At 40.1% G+C, this 26,834-nt stretch overlaps 1 protein-coding gene across 1 annotated transcript in view; it reads right to left on the bottom strand.

The window, feature by feature from the left end:
* anks1b (ankyrin repeat and sterile alpha motif domain containing 1B) overlaps window positions 1-26,834 on the bottom strand; it is a 272,044-nt gene that overhangs the window by 55,676 nt on the left and 189,534 nt on the right. The window contains 4 exon segments of the mRNA XM_082510330.1: window positions 4,438-4,544; window positions 7,344-7,413; window positions 10,201-10,323; window positions 10,908-11,560. Coding sequence (XP_082366456.1) covers window positions 4,438-4,544; window positions 7,344-7,413; window positions 10,201-10,323; window positions 10,908-11,560 — 953 coding nt within the window.

Here is a 26,834-nt window from a genome sequence, read left to right as displayed (position 1 = left end):
ACAGACCAGAGGAGGTAAACAGAGAGTGACTACATACATTTGCCAGGTGGCCACTATCTGAAAATCTATTCAAATATATGCTCTTGTTACACCCTGTCTGCCGCCTGTACCAGGGTCCAGTATCTGTTATGAAAAATGCAACCAGCACTATTTTTTGAAGTGTAGCACATTCATGGAAGAGGCCACCGCATGCTGCTAGGACTACAGCAGATGCAGCATGTGTTGTGCTTAGTTTCTGTCGCATGAAATTTGGTACAGTTCCAGCTGAGAATTTTTAGCACAAGGTTTAATAAATGGTTCATTGTTGCAAGGACATTATTTACTCTCTATTTGACCGTTTTGTCATTGCTTTCCAACATTCTTTCAAAACTCCCTCTGGATGTGATCCTTCCCTCTGTGATCATGTTACTGTACTCTTGCATTACAGAAGTCCTTTAATTTTCTAAATGATCGAGAGTTAGAAAGAAAGAAATGGTGCAATTGCCCCAATAATAAAAAGGACAAAAACACCAGAGTAATCTGCAACTTTTCACAAGAGATGATATGCAAGAAAGGACATGAATGTAAGCGTAAAGGTAGAAAACTATGCAGGTTGCAAGCACTATGAAACCTCTGCAAAGCTCCTGCTATTGCAGCTCGCTAACATAAGAGATTTTTCGCATTAACAAACTAGAGATGAACAGTCTTGTAGCATCATTTATTGCATCATATGAAGTGAACTTTGGGGTGTGTTTTCCTGACAACTTTACTGTTTGCTCTAATCCTTCAATAATGAAACAAAGGTTTAGGGTATGTCCTTTAAATTAGAATGGGAATTTGTACTGATACGTGGACATATATACAGTAAGGCTTATTGTTTATTAAGCTGCAGAATACCACAAAGGTAGTGTCAAGTATGCAGGAATTAAATAAGTAATGCATTGTTTTAATAAAAAAAAAAAACCCAAACAAACACTGAAGATTTTACGACAGGCGATAGCGAGCGTAAGAGGTTAAGCTACCAACAAATATCTTAATGAAGAATCGCTTAGTAGCTCATTCAGCAAGTCAAAGTGCAAGACAAGACATGAGGGCCTGTTTGGATCCAAACAGAAACAGCTAACGTGAGTCAGCCTCTGTCTGTCTGTGTCCGTGCTCTTGCATGTCTCTCTGTCTTTAAATTTTCCATACATGAACGGTCACTGAAGTGGATGTGATTAGCCTCTATCCAGTGTCCTTCGTATAAAATTCTGTGTCCATAACAACCGTTCTACTCCTCGCCATTTGTCCATCAATCCGGCAGCACTCGTCCTCTACTGGGTGGTTAAGGTGCCCGGACACACCCACACTTATGACTCCTATTAGCAGTAAACGATAATGGCAGATTGGAAGGCCCGTACTTAAACAGTATTCATGTCTATATAGATGTATATATTCTTGCACGCCACATGGGGCCTTTCACAGTTATGCACTGACGCAGATCAAACTCGAGGGCAAATTAATTTGCAAACCAATCAGCTGTACAAATGAACTGGCCTTGAAACGGGAAGGGAAAAAAAAGCTTTTATTTTGTAATAAGCAGAGTCGTGGTTTGAATCATCCACGCCACTCGATTTCCCATACTGAGTGAAATGAATGTGGCACAAAGCTCTCGTTCAAGAAGCCAGTCAACAATAAAAAAAGAGCTGCTCTCGCCCAACACAATGCCTGTAGCCAGTGCCTAAATCGCATTAATATCAATTTGTGGTGGACACTGATTTTTTCCCCCTTTAGGTTGAAAAATATTAGCAGCCTTCTTGTTTAGTCAAGACTGTTAAAAAGCATAAAAGGAGTTACAAACTCTACTCAGCATGGGGGACACCAGCGAAACTTTAACACCCGGAGAAAAGCACCACTTAGAAAAAGAGACTTTGAAGTTACTCTGATGTTTGCGAGGCAGCTTCATCTCTTTTCAATATTAATTGTATCTAAAGGCGTTTCAGAGGAGACGGTTGAGCTATTGAGAATACGTTTTTAAAGAGGGGTGATGGGATGGAGGGAGTAAAGCCAGGAAAACAGATAATCCCAGAGTCTCTCAGAAACAATGTTATTGACAATAAACTAGGTCCACACGAGAGTAATCCAGATACATAAATGGTGGTGGACAGCCACGGGCTTAAAAAATACATGTGAGTTCAAAAAAAACAAAACAAAAAGCTGTGAACAGCCTATGTGTGACGTTAACAGTTGCCTGGACACTAACAGCTGCTGCAGTGACTCCTACCTTCTGCTCATTAACTTACCAAAGGAGGATGTAAACAGAAAAATAATGTAATGTTCTGCAGACACCCATGAAACTCGATTCATTATGAGAAAATGGAGTTATATAAATTTCCAATTAAAATTAGAAGTTGTGCTGAAACTCCAGATGGCAGGTTGGTTTTAGATAAATATCTTATTAAAAGATAGTTTGAGATAATGCTTCTGAATGAATCTGTATGCCAATAAAAAATTCAAGTATGCTTTATATGTTGAGCTTTATTAGGAAATATCTGCTATCTTGCCATCATCACTGCGTTGATGCATCCCTTAAGTACACAAGGCAAGAATGGTACCGTTTCAGCCACCCTGACACAGTAACCATGAAGGTGCTCCAGGTTTTAACTTGCAACTTGGGCTGACTTTTGAGAATGGCTAACTAGATCAAACTAAGACCAAGACGTTCTCTAAAACCGCATGTGCTCTCAACAGTTACCAGCTTAAGAAAATCAGGAATTTCTGTCTTTCTCCATCCCGATATTGTACTTCATTCTCAGAGCATAGGCTTACTCATGGTTTTTAGGAAGTCCAAGCCTTCAGTTATCTGGCTCCCGTCCAGTGGGTTCAGGAGATGAGCACCATTTCTACTTGTGATGCTGAAAACTTTACTTTTTGATCAATCTTATACTTAAGGATGCTCTGTCAACCTTGAACCATGCCTTAGATATGTTCCTATGTATTAAGTCTGCTAGGGGACCTCCAATTACGGACTTTTTTCACTCGGCATGGGTTTATATGTCTATCACTTTGATTATGCCTCCTTTCTCCTGCATTTTCAAAAGAGGAGCATAGAAAGACTACGAACAACTTAGGCCTCATAGCTAAACTGGTCACAGCAGATGACTGCCCCTCTTTTAGACTCGTTCTGCAAAAGGTCTCTTCCTGCTAAAATGAAGTTCTTCCTCCCTGCTGATTTTTGAGGGTCTCTTTTTAACATTGTTGAATCTTTACCTCACAGTGCAACATTCATTGAGCTAAATGTTGTTGTGAACTAGTGCTATACAAATAAAACTGATACGCCTACTGCTTCTTCAAAACCATTTCATCTGTATTAAATACTTTAACCACAAGATAAACTGTGACCACGTGTGGGAGAAACACACAACAGAGAGATGGTGTGATTTCATCCTGTTGCCAGGGTAACTAAAGGAACAGATGCAGGTCACACTGAGTGTAGGACCAGAACGCTCACACAGGCTTACATGCATCCATAAATACTTATGGTGATCCATGCATACCCTGGCGATTGACCCGATGTCAGAAACATCAACATTTATCTGCATTCTCTCTTCTGGATGTCAAGAAGTCAGGAGAAAATAAGAGGCTGTAAGTCAACCAGAATTAGAGAACTGGATAAACCCTCGAACCCCTTTATATCTGCCATTTTTGAGATATCGCCCCCCCCTTCAGTTGGAGATTATTAGTAATAATAATCTCCAACTGAAGAGGAAGTCATCCAGTCAGCATGTCTCTGCTTTGTCTCCCATCTTTCTGCTTCTGCTGCAGTTTTTCTTGATCGAGCGTCATCGCTTCTCTACTGCTTTCTCTCCTTGTTTTCATTTCCTACTTTCCTGCTCATCCCTCCCTCTTCCGTGGATATCTTTCCCACTAACACACACATGCAACATCAAAAGAATGTCCAAAATGACCTAGCGAGTTTCTCTTCCTACGTCACTGCTTAAGAAGAGATTGCATAAACTAGAGGAGACCATCAGTTTGGATCCCGATCCGCAGGCTACAGGTGGTTGTGTGCACAGTTTTTCCTCTGTGTGCAAGCGGATGCATGCAAAAACCGTAAAACAACTGTGATTTCAGCATGCATTTTTATTGCAGCACGAGTACGTATGTGTGCAGCATGATGCTGGAGCTGGATTTTTTGCTGTGGCAGAAATGTGGTGTAGGATTTCTGTGCGTAGGAGGACCTCACATGGCATCAGATGGGAGAGGCAGTAATGATGGGAAGGGAAGAATGAAAGAAAGAGAGAAGATGATACAAAAAAGGGGAAATTCAATAAATTCAAACTAAAAAAATCAGAGTGACGGAGGAAACATGCTGGTCATGCAAATCCCTGCACAGAAATCGATGACATGATGAGCTCGAGGAGCAGAGAAAGCTTGAAGAAGCTTTCTTTTCCCTCAAAACACAATGAAAACACTCACCATAAACTGGACGTTGTCAAATCCATTGGCCAGCAGGTGGTTCTCGTACTGGACCAGGCCGATGGAGTCTAGCCACTGGCCCACAGACTGCAGCGGGCAGCGGGGACCTATAAGGGGGTGGAGGGGCAAACGTTTCAGTAGGGAGTAGCCATCCACGCGGTAGCAGCGGCAGTCTGGCTGAGACAGCTGGCACTGCCACATCATGTTGTGGCGGGCAAAGTGGCTGTCGAAGGAGCCCGCCATGCTTTTGAAGAGTCTTTTGGCAAGGCAGCAAGACAACAAAGATGAAGGGAGGGCAGGTAGAGGGGGGAAAGGGGGGAAGAAAAGGAGGCTAGGCAAGGGGCATGGTGAGTATGAAGGGGGTCAGCATGCAAGGGTGCAAGCAGGTAAAAGTGGAGGTTAAGACGTCCAGACGTTTCTTTCTCTGAATCCAGCTGGAGGAAAGATGGGAAGGGGCTGAGGGCTGAAGTTGTATCCAGAAAAAAGCTTCTGTCGTGGAGGTTAAATCCTGCCAGAAATGGGTGATGGATAAGACTGGAGGTATAGATCCGCAAGCAAAATCGACTGTGTGTTTGTCGTGCACAGCACAGCAGCAGCTTCTTTTCAGCTGTTGCGCTCGCTTGGCTGCTCCCCGGAGCTTGTGTGTGTGTGTGCACGCAAATGTGTGTGTGTGTGTGTTTCAGAGAGAGAAAAAGAGAGAGAGCTGCCCGCGTTGTAGATTTCTCTTTATCAAGTACTCCCACTCTCATCTGTATGCTTCTGCAGCCTCCTCTCTCTCTGTCTCTCTCTCTTTTCTGAGCGCACTGCTTTCCTCCTTCGTTCCCTCACTCTCTCAGTCTCGCTCGCTCGCTCTCTCTCTCCCTCGCTCACTTTCCCCTGTCTACCTCCAGTCTCCGTCTTCTCTCAGTGTCGATCATCACCCTGCTCTCTCTCTGCTGCTCTACATATATCTGGCTCGCACTGCTGATAATAGTCCTTGCAACATCTTCAGCTCCTTTGTCTGCGAGCTGAGCTGCCGACCGCTCATACCAGCACCATGCTGACTGTATCCATGTGGCCATAAATATACACACACGTCTGTGTGTGCGTGTGTGCGCGTGGTGCTTTGTATATGTTGTTGGTGGGAAGAACTGGTGTGGCATAAACTGGATTTCTCTCTGTGGTAACCATGGATAAAAGCAGCTTTGCATTCACAGATGAAAAGAGAGAGAGAGAGGATCAGGAGGTGGAGGATGGGGGACTTAATACAGGGAAAGGGGGATGAATGCAGTAAACAGAGATGACTAGTGGAGACTTCAAGGTATGCAGGTGAGGAAACTGGCAAAAAACAGTGCTTTTCTGTGCAGAAAAAAAGTTCCATTTTTCCTGTAAGAACCACACAAGATCACTTACAAAACCACATGCTAATCAGATAAATTCTTAAATTAACAACGGCAGTCTTAATTTCATAGTTTTGGCCACCATTTCTATCAACAATATAAAAAAGCTTCTTAGCTGAAAATAAAACAGGAAATCAATTATTCAAATTTTAGTATTTCCTTGCAACTCCACCTCTATCTAATATTCTATATACAACCTATATAGATTTTACAAATCCAAAAAGATGGTAATTTTTTTTAAAAAAAATGCAAGTTTAACATTACTATTTTAAGTGACTTCTTGTCTGAACTGCTATGCTGTTGCTTTCCCCCCATTATTTCAAAATTTACCACATGTGGGGTCTCTCTTTTGTTTCCTATAATGGGTCTAGCTGACAGGGTCAATGCCTCAGTTCAAGTTATGTCGGACCCAGTAAGAGCTGAGCTCCTATAAGATCTGTGGCACTTGCTAATTCATCATTAACACCCATTATTTCAATTACAAATAATGTGTTTTTAATGCGATCAATAAGCTTAAAGAAACCTTTTTCTAAAAGATCTATGCACAGTATAATGTTGTGTGAATGGCACTTTACCACCAGGGGGTACAGCACATTATTTTGCAAACATGTCCTGTTAAAAGCACACACAGTATAGACCATATATCCATGATGGGTGTAGCCACCCTTTGGTTTTTGAAGCACTAACTTAAATCATACACATTTTGTGTTTTTTTGGAACCCAAAGTGAAAGTGGGGTTCTAAGTACCAGTTAACAAGCTTTGTTAGCAATCTGCAGTGATTCACTGTAGATGGGCAACACAAATACACATACCTGCTAATTAGTGCTTAATAGCATATTAGCAAAACACTGGAAATTTGCTGGCAAAAACTGAGGCAAAGACCTATCCAGCAGGCTGTGAGTATATTTTTACCACAGCAACAGAGAAAGCACCAGAGCATGATGGTAAAGTGCAAACTGTGTCCATACTGCATCATAACGTTGACACAAAGCTAGCAAAGAACTGACTGTATGCTGAACCCAGTCCGGCAGCCAGAGCCTGAACTTCAAGAGGCACTCTTCAAAGCAGCATTGCTTTGTGTTTGTTGGCGTTCTGTTCAAAAGAAAGATTGTGTGTCCTTATTACTGTAGGGTAGGGATTTGTGTCGGTGTATGGGACTATGGAAATGCATTAGAGGGCATATTAAAGAATAACACAAAAGTAAGGTAATGAATAGCATAAGAAATTCCATTCTCAGAAGTAAATAAGCAAATTAGTAAGTAAATTTTTTAAAGTATCAAGTTATGTGTGAGTAACACTCCAACACTGCTAATTTATCTCATTACCCAAGCTTTGGTAGTAACAAAACTCAGATTCTAACTTGTCATAATCTCTTAATTACTCAGCAACTGCTATGTTAAGTGCAATACTATCATACTATGGAAAAATGGTGCCCAACATATGAGCATATGACTAAAAATTTAATTGATACGACTTGCCCTTAAAGTCAGATTCACACACACTCACTCATACATGCGCGTGCTTACCTGAGGTATCATCCTTAATGTCCAATCCACTGCTTATTCCTGCCCCAATGGAGCTCATAATCTTGTCAATCTGATCAGATCAGAGAAAGAGAGTGAGGGAGAATCTCAGTTAGAGAGATGTACAGCGTGTGCAAGGAAAAGTCATTTCCCAGTAATAAGGCTAACCCCTATTTCTAGATCCGAGTGTCACGTAGCATGATCATTACGCCAGCCTGCATGCTCAATGCCAGTCATTCCCCCTGTGAATTGGAGGAACGGGAAATTTAAAGACACCAGAGCTGAGATGAAAGGAGAAGGTTGGATTGGAGAGAGCTAGTGTGGCTTCATTAGTGTCTGACTACCAGCAGTAAAATGATCATCCTCAACCCTGGACCTGCTGATAACCACTTAACTATGCAACCTGCACATCCATCTACATTTCAGCACCGCTGGCTCAGAGGTCAGAGAAACCCGAGTGTTTAAGGAGTCAGGTCTGACAAATTCAAATGCTGTTTACAAGCTGACAGACCATGAAGGTGGTCTTTGTAATAGGATAAACTGAAAGTAATTTCTGCATATGTCACTACACACCAAGCACCAATGCAAATGCAAGCAATAAATCAAGACTCAGAGTGGTAGATTTAAAGCTGATTTAAAGCTGATGTGACATTTTTCTAAACAACTTTATTTTGAAGTAAAGTAAAGCTAATGAATCGAAAATGCTGTTAATGATACATTATTTAAAAAAAAGAAAAAAAATGACGTGCACAACTACAACTATTTAAATGCAGTTTATTGGCAAGGAGATCACATCTGTAAGTCTAAAAAGTCTAAAAGCAGTTGGTTTGGGTCAAGTCGAATCCATTCATCCACCCCAGTATCAAGACATCAAAGCCAATCTGCACAGAAGTGCCTGAGATGTTTTGAATCATCGTTAAACAACAAAGAAGAAGATCACTGGGTGATGGACCAATTAAAATTTGACACTATATTATATAACACATCAGTCATGGACTATATTATCGGTAATGCCAGAATACGTCTTTGGAGTCCTGTCATGAGGGTCCATTTTTCACAGGCGTACAGAAAGGTCGACAACAGGAAGCACAGCAGGTGAATTTTGGAGCACATACAGATAATCACAGGGTGTTTAGCCAATGTAAAAGTGCAGTTTGTTGTTTTGGTTTGTGAACTTAAATTGTTTTATGTCTATATTGTATATGAGTGTAGACTTGTATATAGTTAAACATGTATATTGTGTGATGACATGTCGAACTCTGAACGTTGGAATTAGAAATAAGGTGGTAGGAACAAAAAAGTGTAAACTTAGCTGGTGGTCTTAAATTTTGGTATTTCAGCTGCTATCTTTACCAAAATCTCAAGTTTTAAGCCTTTATCTAATATCATGCAACCAAGATACTTGAAGGTCTTCACCATTTCCTGTCTTGTCCCACTGACTTTGAAATCTAAATTGATACCTTGGATATTGTTGGTTATGAGCTGGGGCAATGCTTTATCAAGATGTTCCAACATCTTTTCTTGCAAGTTCATCAATATCATCTGCACAATGCAAGTTCTAGCAGATCTACCATAACAATGCACAGTCATTCAAAGCAGGGATAGAATGGTTACCTTTGAAGAAATGTCAAATAGTTTGCAGGTCCTAATTCCAAATATGATCAGATGCATTTACTAGATCTACAGCAGATCTCTGGAGTATTTAAGCTTGACACTTTAGCTCCCCTACAAAATAAAACTAATGCAACCCATGTTTCATGTGCCAGGCTCAGATTAAGAGACTAATCTGGGTCACTTGAGTTTAGATTTTGACCAAGAAGAACCCCCCAAATAACCATATTTTTTGTATAAACCAGCATATTGGACTACCTTTCAGCTTGTTGCACTAAAGAGAATGATCTTCAAATCACTGACTGTTATGGAATGTCCCTTGCCACTTCTCTCTTCTCAATAATGCAACACTTTCCTGAGCATGTGATAGATATAGAGCAGCTTTGTTATTTTTCCTCTGAAATCCCTGTTTACCAACCTTAAATTTCCCCGGGGCCAATCTAACCTTATCTCTTCCTCACGCAGCATGCAATTATCCAGAAAAAGAAATATGAGAACTGTGGAAAATTCCATATGGCAATTCATCATCATCAGGAAGTCGTGAGCTGCGTGGAGTAATTAATGAACATGTGCATGCAAATGTGGAAAGGCACGCACAAATGGACTTCCACTGACATGCATTAGAGTTACTTTAAAAATAGAGAGACTAATTAAGGCATCCCCATGATTACGTGTGATGGAACTTGCTTTTCATTTTCTGGGTGTGTCAGGGTGCAACGAGTGCTTTTTTTCTGAGGCGTGAAGAGTGAGCAGAAGTCAATGTGTCTGTGACCCCAAATGGTTATAAGGATCCAAACAGTGGTGTCCAGTCAATACATCACATCTGTGTCAGAGACCCTTTAATATTGAAAGAACCCCGGGCACAAACACACCAAGACCAAAGCACGCAGCACCCTGGACCGCATCTCTTTAATAGAAACTAGAAACTTCCTTCTCTCAGATACGTGGGTCTTCCCCGCAGCTTCATTGCTGGTTACAGAACAAAATCAATATGTGAGCATGTTAAATTAGCACTTGGGCTCCTTCTGCACTGTAGTAGCCGAGTGTATTTCAAAAGGAGGAAAAATTGAAGCAGCTCACTGCTGTGGGTGCGGAGTTTTCAACTGTTTCCTGCTGAGACGGTTCACTTGACCAAAATAAATGCAGTGTCAGAGCAGAGGCGCTGACAACTTGGCTTCTTCTTTAATGTTGCAACTGATGCTAAATGTTGGGTGATAAGCTGTGCATGTCAGGAAAACTGTCTTCTTACCTCTTCCCACTCAGCAGTGAAAGACGGCGTTCTCTCCAATCTCCCCTCCGGGCTGGCGCCTTCACGTGGGCTCGGACTTCCAGGGCCCTGGCCCCGTGATCCGGACCCCCAGCTGTGCTCTTCCTGCAAGAAAAAAAACAAAATAAAACCCTTTGTGCTTAATTACTGCACAAATACGAGATGCAAAACAAAAGTTGCCAAATATTTAACCTTAAAAATATGAACAACTAAAACTGAAAATAAGTCCGTTCAGTGCTCATCAAACTTTCAGCTGTAATGGAACTATTTTCATCAAACAGATTATGTATTTAGCTCATGATTTATTTACAATGAATTACAGAAGTCTCATAAAATGTGCTGCGGCAGAGAACATTGTGACCCAGATTGATGAGTTATCCAATTGGCTGGACTGGTTTCTGCTCTGTTTATGAAGTCACATGACACAGCAAGATGCAAATTATTTTTATATAAGTGAATATTTACGATATTTGCATTTGTGCTCAGTACAACAATACTGGAGACTTCTTTGCTTGTGCAGACGTTTAAAAAGAGTGAAGTTTTACTTATGATGTCAAATGAATTCTCAGAAACACTTAATAAGAAAGACTCTTGTTAATAACTCTTATTAATCTGAATCGCAGAATTCATGTTCTTTTTAGTGCTCTGGCTGCATAGAGAATGGCGCTTTTAAGGTAGCGAGAACTTACCTGTATGGGAGACACTGCCACTAGGTTAGAATCAGACTTGGAAAGAGATTTCGAAAGCTGCAGGTCCAACACACTGCGTGGCATGGACCTCATCCTCCCAAGGGTGCAAGCCCTTTCCTCGTAGCCAATCCCAGGTGAACTGTCTTTGGATGTCGCTCCTGTCTGGCTTCCCCGTAAATCTGCAACTTCTCCGTTTTGACCAGAGGAACAAGAGGGTGGGTGGCTCAGGGTAGACCATCCACGAGGCAGATCTACCTGTTCACAGTTTCTGGGTTGGGCCTGGTCCTGGTTGACCTTGGTGTGGAAGATAGTCCGGTACACAACCTGTGGCTTTCGAGTGTCGTTGGCTAAGCTCTGAGAGTATGACTCACTCCCTGGCCGGGAGAAGACCTGACTGGCTCCTCCGCCGATCACAATGCTGAACTCAGGGGTCTGCAGAAAGTTGCTCTGGACATCTGTATTTTTAAAGGATTTGGGGCTGTAAAGGTGGTAAGGTGTATCGGGGGGTTCACAGGCTGGAGAAGATCCATGAAGCAGGCCTGCAAACTCCTCTGGGATGTGGCTTTTCCTGTGGTCCTGTGACAGAGCGTTTGATTTGGAGGACAAGCAGGGAGGAGGAGGAGGAGTCGGGTCTCGCTGATAAGGGATGTCGTCTGCAGACAGGACACATGCACAAAAAAATTTGATTACCATTAACTCAAATTAACCTAAGCATATGCATTGTATTTGAGTCAAATGCCAAAACAATGATACAAATGAATGAATTTATTCCAAGAATACAAGACAGCAAGTATAGAATAAAGGACTCATTAAATAACAGAAAGAGAAAGAAAAGTAAAAACTACACAAGCTGCAAACAGGAAGATAAGAACAGGGTAATGCATCTTCTGCTTCCCTTGTAGAAGACTGTTTGTTTCTCAGAGGAGTAAAAGGGCTCCAGACTTGCATTTTGCACCTCTGCGCCTTCACTGTGTGGGTGCAAATGGCATGCTTGTGCATCTGAACTTACATGTATGCATGAACTCGTCCAGACAGATATTCTCAGACCATCGATGTGGTTTGAGTATTTTTTATTTTATTTTAAAGTGTCAGGGGATGCTTTTAGACGTCCACTCACTCTGTCTGTGTGCAGCAGTTGGAAAACTCTTTATGTGTGTGTGTGTTTGTGTACGCACGCGTTCTATGTATACTTGACTATTATTGTATCAGTGAATGCTTATAATTACATCTCCATTAGTTACAACTTAAGTCGTGTATGTTTACATGTTCTTTAAAAAGATACGCTCATTAGGAAAAATGTAATTTCACCAGAACTGCCACATTCTCAGACTCATGACAAATCTTACACTAAATATGAGAGTGTAGTAAAGGAGAGGCTTAGAATCAAACAAAAACTAGTTAGTTAATTTCTCAGGTTAGAAAGGAGCTGCTCCGCCCCTGCACTGACTTTACTATTAATACCGAGGAACTATAATCCATCTTTCATGTTTTTACACCCACTGTGAAAATAACAGACTTTGACATCCACCGAGCATCTGACTGGCAATTACTTCATTACTGCAAATGCAGTAAAAGCATACCTGTATACAAAAACACACACATAACACAATCAGTCATGGACTGGCCTCCATAGAGCCCAGACCTCAACATTACTGAAACAGTGTGGGATCATCTTTACATGGAATGAAACAAAAAACAGTCAACATCCAAGGAAGAGCTTTGAATGTCTGAAGGACTATTCCTGAAGACTGCTTAAAGAAATGACAAGAAAGTTGCCTAAGTTCGGGCTGTGTTGATGAATAAAGTCATACCAAATACTGACTTTCAAGCTCATTAGAATTATACAGATTCTGTTTTCCCCTTATAAACTGTATCACTTATGTACTTTTATGCTGCACCTATTTCCCATTTTTTGAGGGGAAAAAACCCAATAAAAACAACTGATTTCACTGCTTTGCATCCAAGGCAGGTTTCTAAAATCAGATTTCATTTTCCATTCATTTCCTGATTAAACTATAATACTGGTAAGAAAAAGGGTTTATTTCTTGTGTTAGTCGAGCCCCGACCCTCCTTTCGCTCCCTTATCGGTCACTTTGTGTTAAGATTGTGCACCAGGCCAAGGAAACAGTCTGACCATTGATTGATGAAGTATTTTTTTTTCCTCACACATAAACACACACACACCTAATAACTCTTAACAGTCAAATACAGTTGTTTGAACAAATAGAAAAATTTTACACTCTTGTAATCAAAACTGTCACTGGAATAATGGCATGTACCCTCACCGGCCCACACACACTGAATTTACAATCATTTGACTGCATACCCCCGCTGCCAGCCACATCCTCGACCCACACAAACAGTCAATGTCTTGGTTTGTCAGCCAGTTTTTGCAAGCATTCTCTGACTGCCTTCTGCACAACAAGCCACACATCAATATGCAACAACTGCATAATGGAAGAAGAGAAAGAAAGAGAAAGAAAAGAAAGCGGAAAGAAAGCATAAAGTTGCCAACTAAAATTGCTCACTATGACTGAAACAGGAGATGATTCAGTTCTTCTGAAAACATCATTAATGGGGCCCCTCAAACACAGACATGTTGACTGCACCGCAAAACACACCCATCCACATTTCAGGTAATGAGGGATGAAACCATGACTCATCCTTGAGTATTGCATCTACTGAAAATGTCATTATTTCTTACACAACTGAAAGCATTTCGGATTATTAAGCCCCATCATTTTTCAGGATAAATGGGACAAAGCAGCCAAAAGATTAGTAATCCCCCTGACCTCTGATCTTAATATTTCTCTCTCATTGTCCACAGTGTGTTACTTTGATCGAGCAGAAGCATCCATAAGAAGACATACTTTGAATGGTCTTTCTGAGGGAGGCTCCAAAAGCGAGTCATTCCCCATAGGCCTAGCCATCTCTTATCACTATCTCACACACAGCGAATGCTTACAACATAAAACATAAATGCATCTATTTTAAATTATGTGTCAGAATATTCACATGAGATGCAGTAACTGAATTGGCCCTTAAAAGGCATCATTAAGATCATTCTCCCCTCGCTTTTCTTTCTGTACGTGCCTTTCTCAACCCTGTTATGAATTTCTTTTGCTCCCTTCACTTCCCCTCTTTGTAATAAAAATGAAAAAGTTGGCAACAGGTGAGTCTACCCGTAACTATGGCAACAGCGAGCGCCAGCATCTCTCGCAGTCATCGGGCAGCTGAGTGCCTTTGACCTCCAGGAGAAGGAGGGGAAAAGTGTACAGTGGATAATCAGAATCAGAATCAGAATCAGAATACTTTATTGATCCCTGGGGGAAATTATTTTTTGTTACAGTGCTCCATTTTAAACCAACATTAAGACAAGACAGACAATACGCTAACTAAGAATAGTACAATATATACATATATATACATACATACATACATAAGTCACTTATAAATAAATATTTGGAAAAGAAACATGTGTAGTTGTAGCAGCAAAAACACAGCAATCAAATCAGCAAGTTGTTTATCGAGACAGAAAACAAACAAAATAACAAAACAAAAGCCGAGCAGATTTTTGATTTGAAGAAAAAAACAGAAGAAAAGTTCTATAAAAAAGTATAAATAGACCAATACGTCTAACAGGCAGCTAACTATGCTTTTCTTTCTTCTTCTTCCCCTGCAAACAATCGATAGATTCCCCCTCTGAGTTGTTTTCACCTTCATTACTTATCCATTCCTGAGTGTCCAGTCTTCACTCACCATCCTCAGTGTCTTTGAGTAAGGCTGTGTGTGTCCGTGTGTGTGTTTCTTACCTGGAGATCCAAGGCTAGTTTCAGCTCTAACTAAAGAGCCGTCAAACTGTGTGCACCCTGCCCTCGCTTAAGTACAGCCAATATCTAGGAATCGCACAACAGCTGCATCACTGCATACCTGCTTTTTATTGCGACACTAGTATGAAAACACACAAATACACACAAGTTGTGGCATGCAACGGGACAGCCCAGGAACTAATCTTCAACTGAAAGCAAACAGCAGCAGCAATGTAAATGTTTGTGCAATAAATACAGATTTGTCATAATTAGAACTAAATGCCAACTGTAAAGGCGGCTGCTGACCGACTTTTAAACACTAAAAGTCTTCACTTGTGCACGTCCTTCTATTTTTCCATAGAGAATAAGCAAAAAATAGAGAGGGAGAGAAATAGAGCTGTATTTACTGTATGTAGTGTACGTTACGTAAATGCTCCTGCTGTTTCTACTACTTTTCATTTATCGGAGTTCTTTAGTGTTATAGCTGCCCAGCACATCCTACAGGTTGTAGATCAATTCAACACACTATTCTTATTCAAAAGAGGTATTGAGTGTATTATGTATTAGGACTGAGAAGTGACTAAATTAAGCTTAATGTAAAATGTCAATATACACACTAAATGTTCAAGATAGCTGGGAGAGAATCCAAATAAATTCATTATAGATTTTTATAGCCAACAAATCAGCAGAAAATGTTAAATTTGTCAACGTCTGGTAAGGAGAAGGCTGGAGTAGATCAACAAAACACTGGAACAAGGGAATTAGCTTTCCTGCTCCAGGCAGACAACAATATTATTGTTGCTGTGGTAAGCACAACCACATCACCTCCACTGTAGTCATGTGCTTACTGATGTAACCAGGTAACCTCCAGGTAACCTAACTCAATGTTTTAAGTGTAAACTAAACCTAACCATGTTATTTTTGTGTTGTAATTTTACCCACAGTGTCTGAGAGCTTTAATTTACTTGTAGGAAAATCCCTTTACCACCTCAAAATGCAGCTGCTTGGGAATAACACTTCCTGAAAGTTCAAATACTTTGGGCCTGCAGCACTGATTTTCTGCGTACAGCCAACATTCTCTGTAGCACTATAAACAGTTTGCATTGAGTTAATTATTCTTTAGAACATACACATATTTACAGAATGTAGCAGACATCATATGGACCAGTAATGAGTTATTTTAAAGTTGTTCATCTGGCTCATAATCCATCGCAAGTCACATGTTATTGTAATGTTAAAAGTACATAAAAAAGTCATTGTTTGGCCATATTACACAAACTAGTGGAACTGAAAACCCACTGAGAAGTTAAGGTAGCTCATAGACGCTCACATCCAGGACAAATGAATCCCATTTCACTACATACTTTGGAAGGAGGAGTGATTCTTGAGTGCCTGTAGAACGAAGAAGAAGACCCATTAGGTGATCACTATGTTAAAGGTTCTTTAGAAGCTTAGCAGTACTATGAAAGGAGTAGCAATCCTTGTGGGACTGTGGAGGGACAGATGGTCAGCGGATGCCTCAACAGTCTTTGATGAGCAAAGAACCTCAGCTGATTTCGTTTCAGGTAGAAATTCAGCAATAGCTTGCTTTTTTGTTGTTGTTGTTTTCGGCTTGCCCTGCTATGTTGTCAGTGTGCGGGTGGCGGGTCAGAGTGGAACATGGAGCACAATAGTAGAGGACAGCCAGTGAGAGGAGAGGACAGAGTTACTCAAGTTGATGACAAATTGTCAACCTACTGTAGCTAACACTGAACATGGGGGTAGTGGGTGGTGAGTAGGGGTGTGTGAGCTACCTGTCTCTCCGAAGCAGCTGCATCACGGGAAGCACACTGCCTGACCAAAAAACAAATCGCCACCTGGATTTAACTAAGCAAATAGGTACGAGCCTCTTATAGGTGCATAGGTGATTATCTTTCAGCTGGCAACAAGTTATTTGCAAACTGGTGCAATGAGTTGCTTCTCATTTCATAAACAATCATGTCGAAAGACACATCTCGTGGTTGTGGAAAAGATGTTAGTGTGTTTGAGAAGGGTAAAATCATTGGCATGCATCAAGCAGAGAAAATGTCTAAAGAGATTGCAGAAACTACTAAAATTGGGTTGAGAACTGTTCAACGCATTATTAAAAAGTGGAAGGATAGTGGGGACACATCATCTTCCAGGATGATCACGATCAGCGATCACTTAAAGTTTTGGTGAAATCAAATCGTAGAAAAACAACAGAAGAACTCAGGGCTATGTTTAATAGTGAAAGTAAGAGCATTTCCACACGCACAATGCGAAGGGAACTCAAGGGATTGGGACCGAACAGCTGTGTAGCCATAAAAAAAAAAAAAACACTAGTCAGTGAGGCAAACCGGAAAAAAAAAGACAATGGAAGAAGGTCATGTGGTCTGTTGAGTCCAGATTTACCCTATTCCAGAGTGATGGGTGCATCAGGCTAAGAAAAGAGGCAGATGAAGTGATGCACCCATCATGCCTAGTGCCTACTGTACAAGCCTGTAGGGGCAGTGCTATGATCTGGGGTTGTTGCAGTCGGTCAGGTCTAGGTTCAGCAACAGTATGTGTTCCAAGAATGAGGTAAGCTGACTATACTGAAGGACCAGGTTATTCCATCAATGGGTTTTTTCTTCCCTGATGGCACAGGCATATTCCAAGATGACAATGCCAGGATTCATCAAGCTCAAATTGTAAAAGAGTGGTTCTGGGAGCATGAGACATCATTTTCACACATGGATTGGCCACCACAGTGTCCAGACGTGCTGGAGAAGGCTTTGCACAGTGGTCAGACGCTTCCATCATCAACGCAAGTTCTTAGTGAAGGTTTAATGCGACACTGGTTGGAAATAAATCTTGTGACATTACAGAAGCTTATCGAAACAGCGATTACGTGTTGAAATCAAAGCTAAAGGTGGTCCAATGAAATATTAGGGTGTGACCTTTTTTTTGGTGGTGACTTTTTTTGGGCCAGGCAGTGTATCTGCTATGAAATTTTGAGACCTCTTTGGTACCATGCTCTAATCTAAAACTGACATGTGATGAGTGAAGAGAAGATATTAATGATTCAGTTTCTGAACAGCTTGTTATAGCAGAACAAACACAGGCTTAACTAATAACACTAACAATGGCTCCGTTTCAACGAGGGAACCCCGTCGGGTATGACTCTGAGCCTCCTTCAAAGGTCTGGAAGTGGTATAAATTAGCATCATTAGTTACACCTGTGCTTTTCCTGCTATGACATCAGATAATCTCATTAAAAAGAGGTACACATGCACGTGCAACCAACCGAATAGGACTCCAAATTAATCTTTGCAAATAAAAAGCAATATTTTTGTTTCCTAAGATCCTCTTCAAGCCCAATTGCAGTGGGTTGTAATGTTCAGCGGTGTATCGTGCATGCATTAGCAGCACACTCAGAAGTCAAGTGTTTTTAGTGTGCACACTGACAATTTTGAGTGTTCCCTAAATTCATTGCTTATTCACTGTGTATACACCGCAAACTCAAAACCTGCTTAGAGCTTCTAACATCATATCGAACTTTTTCCTTTCACCAGCTCATATTAGTAAGTAAAAGTAAGCGTTCTTCCTTAAATGAATATTCTCTTGCAAGTAATCACTTTATAGAAGTAAGATTCAATTCCACAGTGGTGTATAATGCAACCCCGGTCTAAATTAAACCCTCTCTACAGTAAATAAATCTAGTTAAAGCTGAAACAGCTGGAAGACTCAGCATAGCTTGACAAAGAGGCAAGACAATATTCTTTCATTGAGGCATAACAGTGTGCAGGCCAGCACTGAAAGGGAAAACAACCTAGAGCACGAGGCTGAAAAGGTGAAAAATGAATTGCAGAAGATGGAGATGGAGATATGCGGTAGAGAGGTTGAGGGAGGTTATCTAATAGAAAACACATTTTAAAAGGAAAGGCAAATGAGTAATGCACAGGCATACTGTCGCAATAAAACAACTAACCAAAACACAGAAGAAAGGTTGACAAATGGCAGCAAGGCTGGTGTAAAGTGAGGGGGAAGGCTAGGGGCACAGACCAGTGACTGACAGGCAGACAGAGTGTGTGAAAGCGGCTAGAGAAATAAGGGAGTGACAGAATGAAGGATTGAGTGATTGAGGGAGGAGGGGTGAGGGAGAGAAATGAAAGGGTAAGGATACAGGGCTGGAGGTTATATATCAAAACTGCAGAAAATAAGAGTAAGGCTTGTTCTATCATAATAAAGTCGGCCAATCTACAAAGTATCGGAGCAGTCCACTGCAAGTTGAGTTTCTACTGCAAACTCTATCAGAAATCTAATAAAGCCTTTTTCATTATTGATTCTTACACGGACAGGTCAAAAAAAGTTGCGGCGAGAGGTCTCAACACATCTTATTTTGTTGACTAATCTCTACAAGGGACAGTGGAGGTGTATGCAGACGGTTGCACAAACTCACCATCTTCTCATACAATGGGGTGTTTTTCTTTCTGTGTGTGAGGTAGCAGGAGGGGCTGGGAAACGATCCCAATATCTGATAGCGTTGCGTTCATTGCTCCATCTCATGTGGCGCCGCACTGACTGTTATTAAAAACTACAGAGTAATATCTGAACTGTCAGTCATTCCTGAGATTAAAGACTGAGCCCTACTTTCTAAGCACCACAGGCCTGGATAAATCATTATCAGCTCCCGGAGCCTTGGGTACCAAGCTTACATTAGGTTAGTCTTAGGCTAGGCGAGCAAACCCCTCCCCCATCTGAGTGGGACTGTAAAAGTCTGCTCGGACTTATGATGATGAAAGCAAATGATTTGATGCCATTGATTTAAGAAAATGTTAAAGCAACATGGGATTCAGTGGGTTACATGTGAGAGCTAGATAAATGTTTCCTTCAATGGTTGTTGGAAATGTCAGAATCATTAGCTAAGGTCCCGCAAGTACACTTAACAAGAAACAGAAAGGTTTCAGTTGTACTCTTCCAGCTTTACACCAAATGTTTAAGAACCTGGGGATTCAAAACCACACAAGGGATTACAAAGGAAAAATGACCTACAGTGTTTGCTTTTAACTCCTACTTGTGTCACAGGATTGAACATAGCATAACATAATGACTAATCTCCTGATAGGTCCCATACTATAGGATGACTCTTGACTCTCGGAAAAAAAAACTCAGAAAGGTTACATTGTGGTTTTTAAAATATGACTACAATTTGCTCGAGAAAAGGTCTGTTGTTGAAAATATTCACCAGTGTTATTTGTGGATTTATTGAGATGGAACATCTCTCGATTATGTTTCAATTAGCTTCTGGTCCTCGTTCTCTAATGCACCTGTCCTTCAAACTCAACTCAGCCTGATTCACTATCCTACAGAGCTAATATCATCCTATATGTATTTACAGTGCTTTACAATTTTGTTTAGACAACCTGTCCTTAAAAAAAGGCAAAAAAAAATTGTAGAAATCTGTCAAAAACTTGTTTAAATTAAAAATTATATTGTTATTTATTAGGCAAATAGCAGACTGAATTCACATTTTTATGTCAAAATAAAAATGGCACACTGGTCCTCACTTCAAATAAGAAATTAATCAGGCATATCATTCTCCACAAAAATATTCTTATCTTCAAGAATACAATAAATAACTGTAATTGGGCATCTTAATTAAATAATAATAATAATGCTAATAATGATGATAAATTCACAGATTAAAAACAATAATTATATTTTAGCATTTATATTATAATTTCAATTAAAGAGCTGGGAAATTACACAAGCATAAGAAAGATTTTGGTAATTACCAATGCTGTTCATTTAGGCCAGCTGTGGGATAGACCTCACACTGGGTGCTGGTCTAAGAAATGTGTTAAGCACTGTATATAGTCATTATAAATGCATTATACACTTGCATTTTAAATGGATTATGGCAAAAATAACTTGGCTTACCAAATTAACAGATACTTAGAATTCACTGTTACACATATTGATATAAAATGTATTCATTTACTTCCAAAGATACGTACTCATTAATATAAAAGAATAGGAAACTCATTTAGACACTTATTTAGAGATATGCATGTGACACTTGGACACAAGGTAGAAAGCACCCAGTAACACCACTCTACTGTGGTTATCTTGGATTTAAGCAAATTTAGTGTTTGTAGCTCCTTACATGGCTTATTCCACATAATACATCACACAAAATCATGAGGCTGATAATCACCTTTATCTTCATCGTATTTAACTATTTTAGTTCACCATACATGGCTAATTGGTTTTAAACCACACCCCATTATGTTCGGCTGGACATTTCTTGTTCTCAGTGGAGATTACACCTTTACTGCATTTTTTGTTTGTGTCAGATTGACCAAATCTGAATCCCAAATTCTGTAACAGGCTTGTCACCATCATTTCCTGCACTTTATTATAGCTGGCTGTTCTGATGTGAGTATTATTATTACACTGAACACAACAGTATTTATGATTTCCAGCCTAAGCCTCCGTGGTGCAGGGTCTCTGAATTCCACCAAACTCCTAAATTATCACGCTATCACGTTGTCTGTAAAAATTAAAATCATCACTATGTTTTCACAGCTTGTGAAAGATGATGCCTGCTGCCCAGAAAATTAAAGCGCCTCCACGATCCTAATCAACAAATTAGTTTTTAGGTTAGGTGGTCGCCAATTTGGTACCTTAGGTGAATTTCAGTCTATTACACATACTAAAAAGACTGGAAACTACCGAGAGATTGTCATGGACAAGTGTGTGTGTGTGCATTTGTGAGGTTTCTAACAAACACGAATGTCAAGTTAATATTAGACTGTATTTTCAATATCCTCTTTATTTCTCATACACACCCAAAAGCAAGCGAGCAAAACAATAAGAAGACAATGAATGGCAAACAGTTCTTATCTGAGTTATGGGTTAAGGGGCATTTTCCTTATCTTCATCTTTTCATGCTGAAAGTTGGCCTCGGGTTTGTGACACTAGAGCTAGCGCCACACTAACAGGTGCAAACAGGTCAGGCTAAACTCTGCCCCGTGGGTAGCGGAGAAGCGATAGGGATTCCCTGCTGAGAGCGTTACTTCATTACTGAGAGCCTGTACGTATCTAAACCCAGCCTTAAGGCAGAGAGGGGCCAGTCTGGAGATATTGAATTCACACTTTCACTCGTAACTCAAATATGCAGAGGGTTTTTTTTTTTTTGCCACAGTGACTGTCTTTTGTCTGCTAAAACCCATTTTTTCAGGTCTTCTCAAGTTGAGAATGATGGCAGTCACTGAAATTTCATTCATTCAGCTTATGTGAGACAGGAGAGGATGGTGACAGTTAAATGACTAATACGAGATCAGCAGTGATTAGAAATTTAGATTTTATATATACGTGCTATCCAAAAATCACATAAATGCTTAACAGCTTTAGAGATTTTCAGAATACAAAAGGAAACTTCGCAAATTAAAATGTAGTCACCGATCATCTTAGTGTTTATATAAAGAGATCCAATGGTCACAAACTCACAAAAGGTACCGATTTTTCAAGTCAAGCTTTCTTTACCACCCTTCAAAGTCAGCACATTTCCAGGAAGTCTAAATGCTGCCTTTCTTTCAAATGCTACAGGACTCTTTAGTAGGTACAACTTACTAATATCAGGCTGGAAAGCCTTCAGAACTGCCTTAATGCTTCATTCTATAGATTTAGCAAAGTGTGGGAAGCAGCACACCCATGATGAGAATCTCCTGTTAAACTACATACAAAAGTGTGTTGTTGGATTGAGATCTGGTGCCTGTGGAGGCTATTTAAATACTAATGTTTCTGAACTCACTGTCATGTTCAAGGAAGCAGGATCTGGACTTTCTGACATGGTGCATTGTGGCCATAAAGGGATGGAAATGGTTAGCAGCAACACTCGGGTCCAAGGTCTTCCAAAAAAAAAAAAAAAAAAAAAAAAAAAAAAAATCCCCCCACATCACCAGTTAATACAAGGCATGACAGATCCATGATCTCATGTTGTTTACGCCATTACGCCATTATTCTGAGCCTAATATTGAAATTTGCAGCAAACATTGAGGCTCATGGCGAGACTGGCAACATTTTCCTGGTCTTGGTGTCCAATTTTGGTGAGCCTGTGTAAATCATAGCCTCCTGTTCTGACAGGAGTGGCACCCAGTGTGGTCTGTTGTTTGGTCATTCTCCTCTGACTTCTTTCATCAAAAAGAGAGACCATGCCAACACTGGCCATGAAATAACAGCATTTTAAAAAGCTATAAATTACAAACTGTCAGTGAATAATGCCCCATTTGTGGACATAAATCACCAACCGACAGTTTTATGCTTTGCACTCTGCTTCACTTCATTTTAACTTGCTTTTTATTTTTGCTGATACTTAGTTACCAAAACTTTGGTAAGTTTAGGAACAGACTGCAGCTTGAATAATAATCTGCCCCTTCACAACCCTCCACACTGAGAGATTGCCCAGTGAATGTGACGCCAAGAGAACTTTAACAAGGGTCCAAATGTTCAAAGCTGGGAGTGAGAGAACCACATCACTACTGACTAAACCCAGTGTGTCACAGGACAGACGCCAAAAGTGACTTTCTACATAACTTTCCTTCAGCACCTATGACGAAATAGTGTCTGAGACTGTGATTAGAGGGTGTGAAAAAACACATATATGAAATGTAACTCCCTGTTACCCATTTCTAAAGAATTGTGCTGCTTTTTCTTTATCTTTATATATGTCTTATAATGCTGCAATAACTGTAGCATGCCAAAAAAACCCAAAGCACTGCAGACCAGATACAACTTCTCCATAAAGCTTCTCTTAAGGCGAGTTTCTCTGTGCATCTCTCTAAATTCTGCTACCTTCTGTCGAGCTATTTTGAATATTGCCTGGGTATCAGCGTGAGCCTCTTTTGTGTTCAGAGCTTCCAAACATGACTCATCATCACCTCAGGTCCTTCTATTCAAAACCCAACCACAAAGTAGTGACAGAGATTTAAGCCCGAATACAAAGAGAAGAAGGCACAGAAGAGGAGTTACATAGCAATGAGGTGTTTTAATAATGTTCATGCACATTGTTGATTTCAGTTTGCATGGATTTTCAAGAGGCTTGTTACTGAAAAGACTCAATGAGAACTAAAAAAAATAAAGAAACAAATAAAAATCACACAGCCAATGCGAGAGTCTGCAGTCACAGTGTCTCTATTAGCCAGATGAGATTTATGAGTCATCCGTGATAAGAAGTAACCCTAACTCTAAGTTATGCATAAAATTTTGTGTTAGTTTTGTGTGCCAGACAAAAAGTGAGGAGATCACAGACTCCTTAATATTCATCCCTAGTATCATGACTCCAAGGAGAGCTATTGACTGATCTTGTAATACACTTCCATCTCAATAACTACTTTTTATATTTGAGTATTTCCTGTTATGTTTCTTGTATTTTTGGGGGACAAAACTCATTCTTATGAAGAAAAAAAAAACAAACTGTCAATATATCGGCTGATATTCTTTGACACAGGGTTGACACAGCTTCAGAGTTATGCAGCGGTGTGTTTGCCCACTTCCTGATTTCCTATTTTTTTGTATTTTTGTCACATTTAACTGTAACTCCTGAGAAGGTTCACCACAACACATTACAGTTTTGTTGAAGGGGGGGGGGGGGGGGGGGGAATGAAAGGCTCAGCGTTTATTAACTTTCCATCAATATTTTTCAAAAACTAGTTAAAACCTTATTGTGAAGGCTTTGACTCACTCAACACATCTGCCCAGATGTGATCCTACACTATAATACGTTGCCACATGTGTTGCAGTCAATGCAGCCATTTTTGCAAACAATGAAGCTGCTCAGCTGGAATAACAGCTAGCATGTTAGGAGACATTTTCCAAATTACCCACTGTATATTTTGCTGTTTTATTTATGTTTATCATGTTTTAGGTAAAAAGAAGGTTTTATCTTGGTGAATATGAGTACATATGCTGATACATAGGGTTGTGCGATATGACCAAAATCTCATATCCCGATATAAGAATTCTATCGTCCGATAACGATATAAATCACAAAATGTAACATTTTCTGTAAATTCTGTGAATCTCGGGCAGCTCGACTTGCGTGAAGTATTTCCAGCTGCGCTTCATGTAGCTGGAGTCAAGTGTTTTAACCGATGCATGAAACTATACATTTTTAGACATAGGTTGTAACGGCCGCCGTTTTCTTTGTGAGTATTTATTACACAGGGTGCTGCGGGGAAAAGCCTGTTCCAACGTTTGAGTGTAAGGTTTATTTTTTTAGCACCTGGCGGCTCTTTTTTACTTCTCATCTGTAAATAATCTGCTTTTTCATGTGATTCAGTTTATTTTGAAAAGTCTCAACAGGATCTTGAGCTTTATTGTGAAAGGTTTATGTGGAACATAAACAAGCGGACAGGCGATGGTGTTACCGTCGTTGTTGCTAACCACAACACATAAAAACAGGCGCTTGTCCATCGGTAGTGTGGTTATATTAAATATAAGAGAAATAGAGAACTTTAAGAAATTAATGTAGCCACTACAATGACCATCAAAATAATGAAAAAATATTGCCGTAAACAGTTTATTTTGCGAGACCAAGAAACAAAACAATAGACGTTTTTATATCGTCATCCGATATATATCGTTATATTGAACAGCCCTACTGATACATATGTAGCTGCAATAGGCTGAGATGGGTTAATATTATTAAAATCCCCTTCGAACACACAAAATCCACATTTGTCCTGAACCTGTTTGGTAGCAAAACTGCCTAAGGCGAAAAATAAATTAAAGACGGAGAGTGAATGTGTGATCAAAACTATCCACCTCATTAATGAAACTGAGCAGTTAATTAGTGCTGCACCCTTAGGGCGGTACACTCTACTACCAAGACTGTCCAAAAACTCACATATGATCCCACTCTGTGTCAAACAGTCTGTTGACATAGCTCTAATAATTTCTACTCAGACCATGAGTACAAAATAAAAAGGATTGCTGCACTGCAAGGCTTTGCACTGGATTGCATCAGTGCACCTTATGAACTTTAGTGTAAAACTGCATGTATGGCATAAAACCAAATCACGCACTTATTAAAAAAAAACTTTACACACACGAGACAGAAGCAATACAGCTCAAACTGCATAACTGCTAAACGCTCTTTCATCTCTTTCTTCCTCTACCTTTCAAATTTGACTGAACAGCTTTTATCTTTGATTGATCCTCTTTCAAACCTGATTGAAAAAGTAACAAGAGGAGCACTATAATTTCACCACTTCTGCCACACAACAGGGGACACATTCAGCACATTAAACCTGGCCAGAACCGCAGGGGAAAACTTGCATGATGTGTCTCTGCTTCAGTTTATCTCAGGTCTTGATTAAAATATTAATGAGATGTCTAGAACCTCTTTCTTCTTATTGAGGTTACGTCAGAAGAGATGCAATAAAAGACAACTCTTTCAAATGTGTGTTGACAAAGGAAGGTGAGGAGAAAGCTAAGGTAACTAAGGTGTGTGTGTGTGTCTATGAGTATCAAATTAATGCTCCAAACAAAGGCTTTGCTGACTGTGACGATGACTTAATAATTACACGCAGCAGGCCGACAGACCTGCATCTGTGCAGAAGAATGTCCTTATACAGGGAACAAGTGGAGTGTGTGATAGTTCACAACAAAGGACTGAATCAAGCAGTGGAAGTCTAATGAACTTAAGTCTTTCAAGTAAACACACAGCAAGAGCAGCACTCGCACACTGAGTAGTTGATCGCTTTGCCATTTACGGCTCATTAACTGATGGAGATCATCGATTACTCAGCCGCTTTGTGTGTCAGCTGCATTATGAGGAGAATATGAAGTTTTTAGGCAGGATTTTTTTTTTAATTTTTATAACACACCAAAGAAAATGTAATTCTTTATACTAAATCGGGGCGGTTTCACCTATCTCAGAGAATCCTTTTACAAACTAACCTCAGTTTATTAAGATAAGGTCATGAAGACAGAGTGATGAAAAGAAAAAACCCTTTACAGATAATCTAGCAGCTGCATAACAGATCTGCTCTTTGGGTAATTTACCATCTGTCTTAACATGAAACATGGTTCAATTTTCTATTTACTTTTTATAAATGGAACAGAAGAAGCT

This window comes from Aulonocara stuartgranti (genome assembly GCF_965226115.1).
Source record: "Aulonocara stuartgranti genome assembly, chromosome: 17".
Taxonomy (NCBI): domain Eukaryota; kingdom Metazoa; phylum Chordata; class Actinopteri; order Cichliformes; family Cichlidae; genus Aulonocara; species Aulonocara stuartgranti.
Note: the sequence above shows the minus strand (reverse complement) of the source record. Positions and strands in the feature narration are given on the sequence as shown.